Source organism: Mauremys reevesii, linkage group 22, assembly GCF_016161935.1.
Source record: "Mauremys reevesii isolate NIE-2019 linkage group 22, ASM1616193v1, whole genome shotgun sequence".
In the NCBI taxonomy this organism is placed as follows: domain Eukaryota; kingdom Metazoa; phylum Chordata; order Testudines; family Geoemydidae; genus Mauremys; species Mauremys reevesii.
Genome location: NC_052644.1, coordinates 1,802,467 through 1,819,245, shown reverse-complemented (window position 1 = coordinate 1,819,245; position 16,779 = coordinate 1,802,467). Strand labels below are relative to the sequence as shown.

General features: G+C 55.7%; 1 protein-coding gene and 1 long non-coding RNA gene across 3 annotated transcripts; one reads left to right on the top strand and one right to left on the bottom strand.

The window, feature by feature from the left end:
• The first annotated feature begins 22 nt into the window (after window positions 1–22).
• LOC120388440 lies at window positions 23–2,835 on the top strand. The gene is made up of 3 exons (XR_005590579.1): window positions 23–371; window positions 2,077–2,262; window positions 2,734–2,835. It is a non-coding gene; the product is annotated as an uncharacterized LOC120388440 (long non-coding RNA).
• A 688-nt stretch (window positions 2,836–3,523) lies between these two features.
• Window positions 3,524–16,234, bottom strand: LOC120388416 (cytochrome P450 2G1-like). 2 transcript variants are annotated; one of them, XR_005590571.1, is made up of 10 exons: window positions 15,431–16,234; window positions 13,653–13,815; window positions 10,649–10,798; window positions 9,985–10,145; window positions 8,648–8,824; window positions 7,719–7,860; window positions 6,263–6,450; window positions 5,253–5,394; window positions 4,800–5,035; window positions 3,524–3,933 (listed from the first exon to the last, which is right to left on the bottom strand). XR_005590571.1 is itself a non-coding variant. In XM_039510230.1 (9 exons), exons 1-9 carry the CDS (start codon window positions 15,608–15,610, stop codon window positions 4,854–4,856), a joined length of 1,485 nt encoding a protein of 494 aa, XP_039366164.1. In that variant the 5' UTR covers window positions 15,611–16,234; the 3' UTR covers window positions 3,793–4,853. The 2 variants fall into 2 exon arrangements, 1 of the variants encoding a protein (XP_039366164.1); XM_039510230.1 differs by having other exon boundaries at window positions 3,793–5,035.
• Between the last annotated feature and the right edge of the window lie 545 nt (window positions 16,235–16,779).

Here is a 16,779-nt window from a genome sequence, read left to right as displayed (position 1 = left end):
GTTTATTAAATCAGCAGAGAATATGGACAGAGACCAGGAATCTTCCGAAGGGTCTTTCTGTAAAGACGTACAGCGGCTGAGAAGGAAGAGAATCTTGCAAAATTAGCCAAGGACCTTGCAATTAAAGGGCCCCTGGAAACTTTGCAAAAAACTGGGTCCAGTCAGACAGGAGACCCTGAGAACAGGAACTTCCGAACAGGGGGCTAATCGGCTGCTTAAACTGTTCCAAGTCCGAAAGCAGCAGGAGAACATGTTCCCAAGGCGACGGCATGGGAAGAATGATGGGCCTCAGGACAGGGGCTGAAGAGAAGGAGATGATGATGTGCAGATAAAACTGCAGCAGGGGATTTGCGGAGGTGCAATGGAATCATGTGAGTTGAGAAGCAGCCAGGGCAGTGGGGTGCACATAGTGTTGGGGTGGGGGGGGGTCATTCATGAGAGCAACTGCCTGGATTTTACAGCAGATCTGAATGGCACCTGTACTATGGCTTTGCTGGGACAAGGGGAGATCCCCACCTCGATGAATCTCTTTAAATGTAGAACCCCTGTTTCCATACTGATGGAGTCTTTAATTGTCCCGATTGCTCTGAACTGAAGAGCAGGGGCGAACAGACAGCGCTCTCCCTTTTCCTTTAGCCCAAACAGGTTAGTCCAGACTAGGTCTGGCTTTTAGGACAACCAGAATGCACCAGTGCGTCTCACTGCAACTTGACAAGCAGTTCCTCTTTCACCCAGAGTGAGTGGCGAGGAGTCTGGGGCTGGCTCTGTGCTTCATAGCCTGTATCCTCCTGGGGCTAGGAGAGGCCAAGGGGCTGGCAGGCTCCCCACAGGACCTCCAGCGCTTCCCATCATGGGGTGAAAAATCGTCCTCCCCCGCCGCCCAGGAAAGATGTTGAGCAAGACATTTTCACTGGCAAACCTTCGCTGGGAAATTTTGATGATGGGCCAGGAAAGTTTGAAGCAAAATGAACATTTGTGTGTCAGTTTTTGATAGTTTGGGGGTTCCCCTCCTTTCCCCCAGTTTTTCTCACTGGAAAAGACAGAATAAAGTAGACAAAGGAGTAAAACTGGGGCGGGGGAAGTTTGTTTTTAAACCCCCCAAGCTGCAACACTCTTTTTCTGCTTTTGCCACCTTTTCCACGGGGAACAGAAAGGAAGATGTTTGAAAAGAGAGAGAAACGGGGGACCCTCCCCTAAAATCCCCAACTTTTCAGATATCAGGAATGAAAAAGCCAATTTGGAACAACACCCATTAATTTTGAATTTCCCCGTTGAGAAAGTTTAGTCCGAACCAACATTTGCCTGTTTTGATTGAATAATTCCAACCAGCTTTCATTTCGACCCACCGGAGGGTTCGGGAGGGATTCGAATTCCTGGCCCCACGTTGCTTGCTGGATGGTTTTGTGGGAACTAGGCCACGGATCCTGCCAACACTTCTGCCCATGTTTAACTTTAGCCAGGGCCAACACGCAGTTTTGTTCTGACAGAACGACACTGGTTGGAGGGGGGCGGTTACTGAAATAGTTACACCGTCGTGTGCACACAGTTGTGTACAGTGTTGTTTTGTGGATCTGAGGCCGTGAAGGAAGCCCTGGTGGACCGAGGGGACGAGTTCAGCAGCAGAGGGGAGATGCCGCTAACTCCAGGCGATAACAACGAGATTGGGTGAGGCCTGCTTTATCCAAGACCTCTCTCCAGCACTGGAGCTGTTGGACAAAAAATCCCAATTTTGTCGCTGAGGGAAATTGCCGTTTTGAAATAAATCAATTTATTTTGGCCCCAGAAATTGGAAACGAAGCTGTTCGTCCCGTTTCAAGTTAAAATCCTTGTTTTGTTTGTCTCAGAAATAACCCCAAGATTTTTCCCCTCCTACCTTTTACTCCCCTTTCCTTGCTTTATTCCACTGGAAAAAATGGGGGGGACAAAGAGTGGAATAAAAAGTGGGGATCTCACCTCAACAAGAACCCAGGTGTCCTGGCTCCCAGCCCGCCCACTCTAACCACTAGACCCCACTGCCTCCCTTGGCTATTAGTCTGACACATGCTCACATTCTGAGGGTTCTCAGGCTATTTTCAGATAAAAGGCACCAGGAGCTCGACAAGGTGGTCGGAAGGAACCAGGCTCCACGGACAGAGGATCGGCTCCAGCTGCCAGACACCAATGCTGCAATCCATGAAATCCAGTACTTTGCAGACCTTCTCCCTTCCCACGCGCCGCACCTGGTGACAGGGACACGGCGTCCGTGGACATGCCCTGCCCCAGGTGAGGGGCAAAGGGGCTTTGCTGGCCGTTGAATCCAGGAACAGCAGAGACTGAAGCCCCAGCACCGCTTCATCCCTAGCCCTCGGGGCGCTTTGGCCTCATCCCCAGGGTCCAGAGGATGCGGGGGACACCTGCTCTAACCGCTCCATCACACTCTCTTCCCACACTGGGCCTAGACCCCAAGTGCCCCAACTCCCAAACTCCTGCATCGCTCCACTCAGCGAGCCCGGGGTCCTGAGTGTCCTGTGCCGCACCAGGCTCCAGAGCAGCAGGCACTGCCCCACGGCACAAGCTCCCCGCTCGTCCAAGGCCATCGCCAATGGCACATAATTCCATTGCTGGGCACCCCGCATCTCTGCCCCGGGCGGCAGGGTAAGGCAGATCAACATCCCTAAACACACATGTTCCTTCCCTGCCGTGTCTGCATGTAAGTGGGTGGAAGGAAACCTCTCTCCCATCCTGCTTTCTTAGGGTACCTCTGTGTTTCCTGCCTTATCCTCTGCGCTGAGCGATACAAGCATCTGGCAGCACCCGGAGCTATTTAATCCCGACCCTTTCCTCCAACGTCAAGAAGAACGTGGCTTTCATACCCTTTCCTGCAGGTGAAGCCTGGATGTTCTGGGTGAACGCTGGTAACATTCCCTGCTCTCTTGCAGGACGGTAGCTGTGTCTGCTCACCCTCTGGGCTGTGGGTGTAACGGAGGTTAATGGGCTGAGGGGTTGGTTTATCTGGCAGGCCGGGCTATTGCAGTCCTAGTCTCCACTCCACTGCCAACGCGCCTTCATTCTCATGTGTGCCCCTCACTCAGCTTCGTCAATGCCTCTCAGCTGTAATCTGCAGCACCCCTCTCTACTCCTCTTCTGGGGAGCCCCTTCCACAGAACCCTGCCCCACAGCACCCCTGGCCGTTCCAGTCCTAGGGCTCCCCTCACACAAAGTCCTGCTGATGCCCCACAACCCTGACCCGTAGCCTCCTGTTCTGTTCCAGCCCCGAGAGCAGAACTCCACAGTCTGGTGTGCTAAATGGAAGGGGATGTGCGTAGATGGCCGTCAGAGACCCACTGATACTGGGAAGTGCTAAGTGTCAAACCTAGGAGCCACCTGGCTATTTCCTTAGTGCTGGCCTGTGAACAGCAGAGGGGGAAGGGGAGAGGGCTTTGGTTGTCTAGAATAAGAAGCAAAACAGCTGTTCTCTGGCCTGGTACCAAAATAGAGTTTATTGATCTGCACGCCCCGCGTTTGGAGCAGGGAATACAATAGACAGAGATTCAGCCCCCGAAGCCCCCAGCTATCCATGTGTGTACAAAGAAATGGGAAGTAACCGGTGGGGTTCACCGAGTGAGAACCTGTCCGAGGTCCCGCACACAGTACCTGACCAGGAACAGAATCCGTCGGTCCTGCTTCCCCGTCCGCCCTTCTAGCCATTAGACCACGCTCCCCCACAGCTCAGCTCATGCTTCTCAATCCGAGCGGATGCTCATGTTTTGTTCGTCTCTAGTCCCTGGCATGTGCGGATCTCAAAGCACGTTGCAAGCTTTAATCAGTGAAGCAGGGGGGTTACCCTGTTCTTCCCGACCTGAAGAAGCAGGGTTTCCTTTCTCCTCTGGGTGTCACCTCTTTCGGCGTCAATCCGCTGTTCCCACGGCAAGGTTTTTTTCTGATGAAAAATGTCTTTGACCAAGATACAAATTTAGTCCAAAGTTTTTATTTGACGGCAAAACATGTCAAAATGTTTCACATCATCTTGGTGAGCCCCACTCTCTCCCCTTTTTATTCCCCCTCCCCCACTCACAGCTTTCCGAAATAAAAATATATATTTAATTTTTTTCTCGAAGGACGTGTCTGTTTGTTTTGGTCAGCTCGAGCTGTCTCAGTGAGAGCTCCCACGGCAGTTTCAATCGAGTTCAGCCATCGTGCGTGCGGGAGTGTTTGCAGGATTGGGACCCAGGTATATGGCAGAGAGAGGGAAAGAACCCAGGAGTCCTGACACCTACTTCCTTCCCAGAGCCAGCAATTCTGAGGATTTCTAGCTCTAGGAAAGTAGCAGGGGATCTAGTGATTAGAGCAGGGGCGTAGGTGTCAGGACTCCTGGGTTCTTTTACTGCCTCTGCCATATACTTGGGTCCCAGTCCTACAGACACTCATGATCACAACGTCCCAATCCTCTCCTCTAATAAGCCACACTCCCGAGCCCCACCACCTAAGCCAGGAATGGAACCCAGGCATCCTGACTACCAGGCGCTTGCTATAACCACTAGACCACACTCTTTCAAAGGTGAGAACAGAACCCCCCGAGTCATGCCCCGAGTCCTGCGCGTCAACCACAAAACCATGAACATTCCCCATCCGAGGGCTCTCTCCATACCAGAACTGTACACGGCTTCAGGGATATCTTGGCATTAAAAAGAAAAAACGTGAGTGAACGCCTGCGGTAACTTGTCCAGGAATGTGTAGCGTCAAGACCTGCAAATGAGATTGTACCATGGAAAAGCTTCCTCATTGACACAGGTCCAGCCTTGGGGCCATCACACGCTTACCCTGTTTGTTTCATGATCAGTAACTGCTCTCCTGGCATGTCCGCTGACGACTCCTCAGCGTGGGAGGGCACAGACCCTGTACTCGGGAGGTATGTTCCAAAATCCACTCGCTTTTGGGGTGAGGTCAATGTCCTGGGGGTCGACGGGCGACTGCAAGGTGAACCGCTGCAGGACGGAGGTAAAGACCAGGAAGAGCTCCATGCGGGCCAGACCTTCACCCAGACACACCCGCTTCCCTAGGGGAACAAAGGCAAGTAAAGGAATCCTGGCTGACTGTCCCGGAGATTGAACAAGACACCCCGTCCCTTCCATGCACAGACCTCAGCACCCTGCGGCGAGTTAAACCTTACCACAGTCACGCCCACGCTCCCCCAACTTAGCCTTCAAGGAGTTCATTTGTTAGGCATGAGGCCTGATCTGTGGGGGCTGGGGAAGGGGGAGCAATGCTGGTACCTGAGGAAAAAGCCACAAAAGCCTGGTTCTTCTTAAAGCCGCCATTCTCATCCAAGAAATTCCCAGGGTCGAAGCGTTCTGGGTCGCTGAAGTGTCTGGGGTCCCGGAGGGCGGAGCCCAGCACGCAGAAAACATCTGTTCCCTGGTAAGAGAGGTGAGTCTGGTTGTTTGGCTATCGCAGAGAGAGCTTCCTCATCAGTTTCAATCTATTTTAGCCATGGCACCCGTGTGAGTGTTTGCAGGATTGGGACCCACGTATACAGCGGAGGCAGGGAAAGAACCCAGGAGTCCTGACACCTAGTCCTCTGCTGTAACTGCTAGGCTGTCACTCCCTTCCACAAAGCAAACCTGCTTTGCCTTCTCCCCATGAGCCGGAGTCAGCAGTGCAGCCCCATAGAGTATGGGGATAGCCAGGCGCGAGGTGCTTGGTTTGAAATCAGAGCTCTCCTTCGCCTCCGAGCACTGCCAGCCACACCCAGCCCGTCAGGAATTGCACCCCCAGGTCTCCCCAGGCCAGGTCCTGGCCCCTCTCCTCTGAGCCACACCACAGCTGTGAATTATGGAGAAATGGCGCCTCTTAGTGGTTGGGGAAATCCCAACACCCCAGCCTGATTGTCCCACCCACGGAAACAGAGATTTGTTGTGATCTTTTAGAGAAAGAAAGAGAGGCCGATGGAGATCCAGGCCGCCAATGCCCGAGAGCGCCCCTGTAACTGTATTTCACATGTGTGCACATGCACATAGTTCCTCTTGTCCTGAGCAAGCCCACTTGAAAATCATCTTATCCTGGTGTCTGTTCAAAGCCACGTTTTGAATGCAGCTGTCTCTGGGGTGCAGGGCGATAGCTAAGCAGAGTGTAACGCGAGGAGAGGGAAACAGAGATGTTCACGGACACTAGGGCAAGCTCCCATGAAGGGTGGCTGCCGGGTGTGTGTGTGTGTGTGTGTGTGTGTGTTTGTTGTATTTTAAAACATAAACGGGGCGTTCACACTAAGCTCTGGACTCGGTACCTTGGGGAGCATGTACCCCCGGAACTGAGTGTCTCGGATCACTGCATGTGGAATCCCCAGCGGGATGATGTTGCTGAATCGCTGGATCTCGTGTATCACGGCGTGGGTGTAGGGCATCCGGCTTCGGTCCTCAGCGGCGGGGCTGCGGTTCCGGCCGACGACACCATCGATTTCCTGATGCACCTTTTCTGTTGAGACATCAGCGGAAGGCACGTTACGGGCACAGGGAGCATGTGGCACGAAACACCCCAGCAAAGTTGTGGTCTAGGGGCAGGTCACGGTATCTGCCCCGCTGCTGCCTGAACCGTTCTTATTAGTATTTCGGTAGCACCGAGAGGCCCTGGCTGAGACAAGGGTCCCGTTGTACGTACTCATGGTAAGACCGTCGCTGCCTGAAAGAGCTTAAAATCTCAGTAGACAAGACACAAAGGAGACAGGCGGAGAACTAACCAGCATGGACTTAGTGACTGAGGGCTGTTCACGCAAGGGTCAGCAGCTGACTTCCAGTCTAGTGAATTAACCAAAAAGTCCACCCCATCCCTGAGAGCCGGGGTGGGGTGGGGGTGGGGTGCTCCAGATTCCAACCCAACCCCCGCCCCAGCTCCACCCTTATATACAGCAGAAGAGTTTCTTAAAAGCCAATGCTTTCATTACAGAGGCTAAAGCAGGGGGAGGCAACCTATGGCACCAGTGCCGAAGGCGGCACGCAAGCTGATTTTCAGTGGCACTGACACTGCCTGGGTCCTGGCCACCGGTCCGGGGGACTCTGGATTTTAATTTAATTTTAAATGAAGCTTCTTAAGCATTTTAAAAACCTTATTTACTTTACATACAACAATAATTTAGTTATATATTATAGACTTATAGAAAGAGACCTTCTAAAAACGCTAAAATGTATGACTGGCACGTGAAACCTTAACTTAGAGTGACTAAATGAAGACTCGGCTCCCCACAGCTGAAAGGCTGCCAACCCCTGGGCTAAAGACAGGGAAAGAGGACAGACAAGGGCTCTGGATTTGCTCTCTGGTCCACGCGGTCTCCATCCCGATTGGCACAGTTGGAATAACAGCTGGTAGCAAAACAGTGGCAACTGGAATATCCATGTTGTGGGCAATTTGGTGATTTCAAAATTTGTTTCCATTCCAAAATGGAACCTCCAGATCCACAAAAGAATGTAGGAATTTCCTGGCAAAAATAATGCCAAAAAAATCATTTTGGGTCAAAACCCTTTGGTTTCGATTCTGAACATTTTCATTTCATTCTGAGTTGTAATCATATAAAGTTAAGAAAAATCGAGATGAATAATTGGAATATTTTGCTCCAAACCTGTTGAAGTGGGACACGGCTGCTTACTGAACACTTCCTTCTGATCTCTCTTTTCTAAACGCAGTGTTGTGGAAATAGAGGGGAAGAAACCCATTCTGTCAGAAACCTTTAAACCAGCCCTACTACTTACCTTGTACCTCTGGGTACTTCATCAGGAGCAGGAACCCATATTGCAAGGTGGCGCTCACCATCTCCGTCCCACCGAAAAACAAGTGGACTACGCTCAGCGTCAGGTTCTTTGTGTGGAATTCACTCTGCGGATTTTGCTTTTCCTTGAAAGAGGAAATAAAAAAAACCCCCAAAATCTCGTATCTGATGATACCCAAACAGCAGGGTGACAAACTGGAGAGAAATATTTGCACCACCAGCATTCATGGCTGAGGTCTCTGGTTTCACGGCCAGACCAATACACTTGTGAGTTAACCTGAAAAACTCATGAGGACGTTCATTTGATCTTTCAATATTTCTAACGTAGTATTTTGAATCAACAAGCAGCCTTAAAGCCTCAGATCAAATACCCGAGGTCAAAGGATGGGGGCTGCTTGAATGCACACAGCATTGCCTGGGTGTGCACATCTCTCGCGGGCGCTGGCTTGTGAGCGTGAAGGGGTTTCAATGCCGTTGCTTGAGCACGTGGATAATTTGCATAGGAAACGCTGTCTGGTAACCATGGGCCTGACCCTCCAGGGCCCTGCATCTGGCGGGGCTGTTTGCCTTGGAACGAGTCGAGCGGGTCTAAGTCACGGTGCACTGGGGGTAAATGACTGCCCTGGGTGCAGGGCAGCGGAGAATCGGGGCCAGTGCGTTGAACTCCTGCCCCTGGAAAGTGACACCAGGGAGTTATGGACTGCCCGTCACTTGCGGTATTCCTCAAGGGAAAGGAAAGCCAGGGCTTGGCCGAGATGAAGACAAAGGGGATTCTTTCCACGGGCCGTTGGTCGCAGACAGATGTGGTGATGCTCTCTGACTCTGTGGTTCCCAGCCTATGCGAAGGAACATCCCAGAGTCCAGTGAAGACCCCCTCCCTAAAATACCGCCCTGGCCCCCACAGCTCTGTACCTCTTCCATCTTGATGAGGAAGGCGTCAATGTAATCCCGGGGAGAGCCAGGATCCAAGGTCTTCTGGTTCCTCTGCACCCGCTCGGTGACGAAGTTGTGCAGCACCTCGACGTGCTGAAGAATCCGGTTGTGGGGGCCGGGTAAGAAGCGCATGATGCCTGGAAACATCTCGTAGAGCTGCAGGGGGAAGGTGGGAGAGACGTGGAAAGCTCCATTAGCAGCGCGGAGAAGCAGTGGGTGGCCACTCGTGAGCTGCCCCGACTGGATGTCACGTGGGAACGGGCGGCGCAGGCAGCCAGCCGACCTCCGTCTCGCTGCTCCCATGGCTGGCTCAGGGCAGCCCAGAAGCAGCAGCAAGTGGCGAGGACAGGGCCGCCATCCCCGAGCATTCGGAAATCATGAGATTTTAAAAGAAGATTAATGACGGCTTTGGAGAGCATTCCGTGGGCCGGCTGCTCGTCCCGTGCTTTCAGGCTCTTCTCAGCACACGCGAGGGCAAACTCACGTGAGAAAAAAAAGCGGCGGGCTACGAGTCTGACCCAGAACCCGTGACTCCAGGAGCTGGGGCTTTTGGAACAGACACCAGAGCCCCAGCGGATGGTGATAGAATCGCCAGCGGGGGCCAGCCCTGGAATCCCCCCCTGCGTCGTTGGTTCTGGGCTGGGAGGAACCCTGCTTATGCCCCTCCGAGACGTCCCACCTGCTCGGCTCGGATCCCACAGTCTGATTTTGCGAGCTGCTGGCCGGGCCCGGTTTCTGTGCCAGGCCTGGATAGAGTTAGTCCCATGTGTGCGCTCCAGATCCGACAGGCTGGCTGCTCCGCACCCCAAAGGCACAGGCATGAAGCTCTGCCGCAGTCAGGCTTCCTGGACCACGCCTGCACCCAGGAGCCCACTGGCTTGGGGTCACACTGGGCCCCAGGGGGGCTCAAGGGACGAGGGATGAGCCTGGGCGGGGGACGCCAGCAGCTGTGAAGTTAGCTGCCCTCAGTAACAGGTGTCTGGCGGTGCACTGGGGCCACTGGGAGGGATAAGGCCTTGGCATTTTTGTAGGTCCGAGCCCCGGCTGAAGGCTTCCATCCTACTGCAGGAGGGTGGGGAGCAGTCAGGGATGAAGGGCCAGATCTGCAAAGATGCAGACAGGCACCCAACTCACGCTGGGGGTGGGGTGCCTAGCGTACTTAGGTGCATCTTTAGGCACCTAAATACCTTGGAAAATCCAGCCTGGATTCCTAGCTCCCTCCCTGCTCTCCTTCCAAGGATCCCTTCGCTCGCGGCCACTCCAGGACCTGTCCCAGGCTGCACAGACCCCCCGTGGCCCCAGCAAGCAGCACCCACCTGCGTCCAGGGGCTGGTCAGCTCCAGGAAGAGGCTCTGGATGACGTCGAGTAAGCTCAGGAAGGTCTGGTCCTGGTGGTCGAAGCGGACCCCGAAGGCGATGGAGGAGATCACATTGCCGACGGCGTGGCTGACGGGGCGGCTGGGGTCGAAGGGAGAACCTAGGGTGGCAGAACAGACTGCGCTGAGCCACCGGGAACTCCGGGAGTGGCAGGAAGGGGAATATCCCTCGCCGATCGGAGCCGCCCGGGGTTAATGCTTCACCGCGAGGGGCACCGAAGTGTGGGGATGGGCCGCGCCCCCTCCTCGGCGCCAAGCTGGGACCAGGGGGATTTTTCATCCTTTTCCAACTCTTGGGAGATAGAAACTGAAATCTCTCGATGCACAAACTTGCCCCCGTTCTGCTCCCCAGTGTGACCCCCTCTGCTCTGGAGCTGAGGAGGCCGACGGCTGGGCAGCCGATGGGCACCCAAGGCACGAGGTGAGGGAGAGGCCGGGAGAGGAACAGGGCCCAGCAGGCCTGGCTCTACGGGCCAGGTTTTCAGAAAAGCTCAACACCGTGAATCTCCAGTGAGAGCAACAGAGACCCCCTGCCCCTCCTCCGCGTGTGGAGAACCTAGACCCTCCGTCGAGGCCCCGCAGCCCCGACGCAACAGACACAAACCGTTGGTCTTCCTGATCTCCTCCACCAGACACCGAGCTTCCTCCGTGATCCTTTCTTGGAGGCTCCTTTTCCCCATCCCCAGACTCCGCAGGGTGGCGACAGAGAACTGGCGGAGCTGCTTCCACCGCTCGCCGTTCGCTAAGATGACCCCTGAGGACGAGAGAGGGAAACAGACGGGGCGGAGGGACCAATGACAACCAGCCAGCGAGAGAACGGAGGGGTGTCAGAAGAACATGCTTGTGAACGGAAAATGAAGTGGACCAGTGGGATTGTCAAACTGGGTTGGACCCTTCAAACTCATTATTCTCGAATGCTGCTGTTGCAAAACAGGCCCAGTTCTGCTAACTGCTGCATCCGGTGAAACCGGCTGAACGCTGCTTAGGAACCCCCCAGGGCATCTCGCTGGCTTTCCTGGCATCCGACACGTTCTTCTAACCCAGCGGGTAAGTTCTCATCAAGCAGTTTGACTCTGTCTTTGCATCTTCCCGCTCCTGAATGTTGATCTCCAGCGTTAGGAGACACAGCGAGTCTAGACATGGTGGGTCCAGGCTGGGACATGCTAACTGTGTGGAAGGAGTTATTCCCGAGCTGGGAGGTGTTTGGAGAACAGCCACAGGCGTGATCGGGGCAGACACCGACCCAGGAGAAACGTTAAAGGAGCTACAGGAAGATTGGCCTTGTAGTTAAGGTGCCGGTCTAGCTTCGGGGGCCGATTTTGCCACCGGCCCCCCTGTCTGCTGTAGAATCCCCATTTCCCAGACGAGTAACTGAAGTACTTACAGGGGAAGTGACTCACGCATAAGCACTTCGGTTTCTCATGCGTAAAATGCAAATCCAGCTACGCACCCACCTCCCGGGGTGCACTGGGGATCAGCTCTGTGAGAAGCTCTCGGGAGGGCGGCCGTGTGAGGCCTTCCGGAGACTAACCTGCGTCGCGTGGCCCAGGGGAGACAACGGCGATCAGAAGGGTGATGAGCCGCGGTCGAGCGTGAAGCCCAGGGGTTCTAACGGGGAGCCCTGGGCTGAAATCGTGGGGAACGTTATGGGGCAAAGCACAGGTGAATGCACTTTAGGAAGGAACAGAGGATGAACTGGGTGGGACTCCATGGCCACTGATTATGGTTGCCCAGCATGAGATCCCTGGGGTCTGAATTTAAAGAGGTGCTCAGCACCAGCAGCTTCCATCGCCCCCACTTGAAGTTGTGGGTGCGGCACCTCTGAGCCCCCCAAAACCGAGCCCCCCAATACCACTGGCTCCTTCTGATGGTCTTGGCCCCTGATTCCGGGTGGCTCTCGGGGGAAGTTGGATAGTTCCCCAGGGGACCTCTGGCATTTATTATCTGTCACTTCCCCCCAGCCCCATGACACCCACCCCAATAAGGGAGGACGGGCCAATGGCAAAGAGATCCAGAAGTGAATCCCACGTGAGCCCCAAATCTCGGTGCTTGCGGCATAGGGTCGCCCAGTCGAAAAGAGACGCTGGTGGCTCCGGTCAGCACGGCCGGCCGGCCGTTAAAAGTCTGGTGGGCAGCGCAGCAGGGGCCTGGGGCTAAGGCAGGCTCCCTGCCTGCCCTACCTCCGCGCGGAAGCAGCTGCCAGGTGCTTGTGGCCCCTAGGCACATGGGCTGCCAGGGAGGCTCCATGTGCTGCCCCCGCCCCTAGTGCCGGCTCCGCTGCTCCCATTGGCTGGGAACCGTGACCAATGGGAGCTGCGGGGGCGGTGCCTCTGGGCATGAGGGCAGTGCATGGAGCCTCCCGGGCCCTCCGGCGTCTAGGGCAGCGGTTCTCAAACTGTGGGTCGCGACCCTGTTTTAATGGGGTCACCAGGGCTGGCTTAGACGTGCTGGGGACACTGGCCAGGGCTGAAGCTGAAGCTCAGGGCTCAGGTTACAGCCCCCGCCTGGGGGTGAAGCCCTTGGACCTTGGTCCCACTCCTGGGGTCAGGAAGTAACTTTTGTTGTCAGAAGGGGGTCGTGGTGCAATGAAGTTTGAGACCCCCTGGGCGAGGGGCTCCAGGGACCTGGCGGCCACTTCCTGGGAGCCACGGTAACTGCTGCCAGGACCCTGCACCCCAAACCTCCTCCTGCACCGCAACCCCCTGCCCCAGCCCTGAGCCCCCTCCCGCACCCAAACTCCCTCCCGGATCCCCCCCCCCATGCTCCAACCCCCTGCCCCAGCCCTGAGCCCCCTCCCGCACCCAAACTCCCTCCCGGAGCCCCCCCCATGCCCCAACCCCCTGCCCCAGCCCTGAGCCCCCTCCCGTACCCAAACTCCCTCCCGGATCCCCGCCCATGCCCCAACCCCCTGCCCCAGCCCTGAGCCCCCTCCCGCACCCAAACTCCCTCCCGGAGGCCCCCATGCCCCAACTCCCTGCCCCAGCCCTGAGCCCTCCCGCACCCAAACTCCCTCCCGGAGCCCCCATGCCCCAACCCTCTGCCACAGCGCTGAGCCCCCTCCCGCACCCAAACTCCCTCCTGGAGCCCCCCTCCCATGCCCCAACCCCCTGCTCCAGCTCCCTCCTGCACCCCAAACCCCTCATCCCAGTCCCACCCCCAAGTCTGCACCCACAGCCAGAGACCTCACCCCCCTGGTGAGTGTGGGTGGGGGGAATGGAGTGAGCGGGGCGGGGCCTTGGGGCAGGGGTGGGGAAGTTGGCCAGCCTAGTTTTGAAATGTGTCTTTGTTCCAAGCCCTTTGGAAACCTGTCACCAAAAAACCCGCCAGCCAGACAAAAGGAAACGTGTGCGAGCGAGTGCCCGTGACCCCCAAATAGCCCAACGGGGGGTGGGGCGCTCCCCTGGGTCGTGCTGGAGCCAGCGTCTCGTCCCTGCTCTGCCCGATTGGAGCAGCGAGGTGAACCCAGACGAGGGCCGTATTCCCGACCGGCTGGTGAGCTGGGTAGAGGGCGGGACGATGCTTCGGCAAGGTTCGGGGGCTGACAACCATCCACAAAGAGGAATGCGATGGCTGCCCAGGTTGCAACCCAGTTCCGCCCTCCCGCTCACCATAACCATGGAAGATCCTGTCCAACGTGGGCATGCCTCCTCGGCCGCTGAACTCCTCGGCGTGATCCACCAGGGCCTCCTTCACCGCCTCGTGCCCGCACAGCACCACCACCCGCCGCGGGCCCAGGCACACCGAGAACACCGGGCCGTACTTCTCCCGCAGCTGCAAGGGGAAGGAGTGTCAATGGGAAGAAGGAAAGAACAGACGCTGCCCCGACGAGGGAGGCAGACGGGCCTAGAGGAAGGACGTGTGGCTCAATATCCCTTGTGAAAACTTCCCCCCTTCCTAGTCCAGGGAGGCCCTTTGGGAATCAGCGAAAGCGACGGCTGAGGATTTGGCACCTACATTTTTCCCGGGGGTGACTCAGCGACCCTGCGTGATTCTCTTTTCATTCCTGTGACGCGCCCCTGGCCCAGTTATCACCGGGCTGGGTGTGGTGCGAAAACCTGCCTAGATTACACAACAATACGATTTTGTCTGTGCATTTATCAAACGTATCACACCACCGAGAGGCCGATTGCTCACGGGGCAGTCAGGTGGGAACTGGAATTATGGTTCTTGCTTCATTCTCCACAGAAGAATATACGTAGAAAAAGCTTTTAACGAGGGAACGGCACTCGCTCAGCGGGGCTCAAACCTCGACTGCTGTTGGCCAGTGGCTGAGCTCCCTGGGGCTTGGAAAGGGCTGGGAGAATTGGACTCACAGCAGACTCCTGGCTTCACCCTCCTGGAGAACAATGGGCCCTTTCGAGAGAGGGCAACTCTGTGCGAGCTTTTCTGACGCTCTGACGCATCAGCCTCGGTTGACAAACTGACGTTCAGTTGTGAAAAACGGCAAAAAGTGACTGTTCATCGTATTCCCCCCCCGAAACACGCTGCTTGTTGCACCAGATCGTCCCAGCTGGCCGGGCAGGTGGGGGGAACCGAAGGCCAGGAGGCAGAGGGGAAAACAGATACCTACTCCGGGGGGCTGCTTTACATTTCTCTGACAATACAAACCATCCCTAAATAGCAGCTCTGGCCGCTTCTCGCTGCTCCGGAGCTGATGAGAGCAGTGAGCACATACCAGCGGATCTGACCCTTCAACTCCATTACAAGACTGAAGGTTGATCACTGATATCTTCCAAAATATCCCATGGTAACTAATCCGCACTCAGCTTCTCGTTTACTGCCGATGTCGGGCATTACTAAGTGGAACACACACACGGGGACACTCCCAGACAACAACTCCGTGAAGATGGAGTTACGGTTGAGAAAACACCAGTAAAATACGTGATATAGGGAAATTGCAACTAGCCCCTAACAACGCATTATAAACCCAGGAAATTCAGCGTTAACGTAACTCTGTCTTGGGACAAAATAAGTGGGAAAAATGTCTAATGTGTGTGTAAAAATCTGCTTCATCTTTGCTCACAAACACTGAACTTAATCATACATGTTTTGGGGGGTGTCAAAGGACAGAGTTAAGGTTATTTAACATGTTCAGATTTCTTTGAAGTGTAACCTTAATTGGGTTTATAATGGTCGGTTGTAGGAAAATTCTTTTACCCTAAGGTTAGGCTGACCGGACAGCAAGTGTAAAAAATCAGGGCAGGGGGTGGGGGGTAATAGGAGCCTGTATAAGAAAAAGACCCTGAAATCGGGACTGTCCCTATAAAATGGGGACATCTGGTCACCCTGCCTGAGGTACAGGTGAGGACTCTGAACCTCAGCTCCTCGCCTGTAGCTTTTCCCTGGGAATATCCAAAGGGTTGATTTTCACGTGCCGCTGACTTACCGCCATCAGCGAGGTGAACAGGTCCCCCCCGCTCAGCTGCAGCACGTTGCCCAGAAGCGGCAGAGGAGTCGGTCCGGGGGGAAATTTGCTGCTTTCCTGCTGCCGTTTCCAGTCCCAGAGGAGAGCCAGGCACAGAACGCCAGCAGCCAGGACAAGAGTGGCTGCTCCCCCCAGCTCCATCGCGCCAGCCACCCGTGGGCCAGGAGCAGCCGGAGCGTCAGACGTAGCTTCCAGGATCTGAATCTCGTGGCCCCTGGCAAGGATGATCTAGTTCACCTGATGCTTGGCTGTGTCCGTATTCCCCAGAGCTGGGCGCAACTCAGAAATTGACAATCCGGGGGCGGCTTTGCCAGCCAGTCACTGGGGCACTGGCCTTTTTAACGCCTTTGGAATCACGAGGGGATTGGAAAACATCCCGTGTCAAAGCTCTTCTGGGATCCAGGGCCTTGGGGCTGCTCTGTTTGCTTGTTTAAGCCCAGGCCATGTAGCCGAGTCTTATGATCTAGGCAGCAGAGCGATTATCTTCCAAAAAACACCCATGCAAGATAGCTGGGGATGGGCAGCGACCGCCGAAGAACCCACACAGATATTTCTGTGGGTGGGACACTGAGCCGAACGCCGAGCTCCCTCACGCTGCCTCTGCAGTAACAGGTGCAGCTAAGCCTCTGCGTGTCCAGCCGGTGCTAAAAGAGAGAAAGCTGGGCCCTGCTCCAGAAAAGGACACGGGCACCGACGAGTAGACACCCCGGAGATCCTCCAAGCCCGCTGCTCGGCTGCTGCCTGCAGTCGCCAAGCAAGCGCTGAAGTTTCTAGGTGTACGCGGCCAGGCATCCTCTGGCTGGGCGTTCCCGGCCTCGCTTGCCTGCAGCGACGGATGTGGTAGGCGTGTTCCGAGCCCACCTAAACCGCATCAAAGGGCCGGAGGAGGAGGCACTCCCCTCGTCGCCTGGAGCCCAGCAGCTCCAGCGCTCTGCCAGGATGTGGGCAGCTCCCCTCCCCGCTCTGCCTGGCGTGGGGCAGGGAGGTGAAGTTGGACCCCCTCCCAGGAGACCCCGGGCTTCATAGATTCATAGAGGTCTTTAAACCACGATTTGAGGACTTCAGTAACTCAGACACAGGTTAGGGGTTTGTTACAGGAGCGGGTGGGTGAGATTCTGTGGCCTGCGTTGTGCAGGAGGTCAGGCTAGATGACCATAATGGTCTCTTCTGACCTTAAGTCTATGAATCTATGACACCCGCCCCCCCAGGCACATGGAAAAGCTGGATCCCGCGGTGAAGGGGTTTTGAATTCAGGAGCCGGGGCTTTGAGTGGCGGTGGGAGTTTTTTGGTGGGCGTGCGTGCAAGCGCA

Bases quoted from the DNA above. Each gene is read 5' to 3' on its own strand.
- LOC120388416 (XM_039510230.1), bottom strand. From the start codon at position 15,610: ATGGAGCTGGGGGGAGCAGCCACTCTTGTCCTGGCTGCTGGCGTTCTG. The intron at 6,451-7,718 runs GTAAGTAGTAGG...ATGTCTCAACAG, and splicing joins GAAGTACCCAGAGGTACAAG to AAAAGGTGCATCAGGAAATC. The intron at 5,395-6,262 runs GTACCGAGTCCA...CTCTCTTACCAG, and splicing joins GGGGGTACATGCTCCCCAAG to GGAACAGATGTTTTCTGCGT.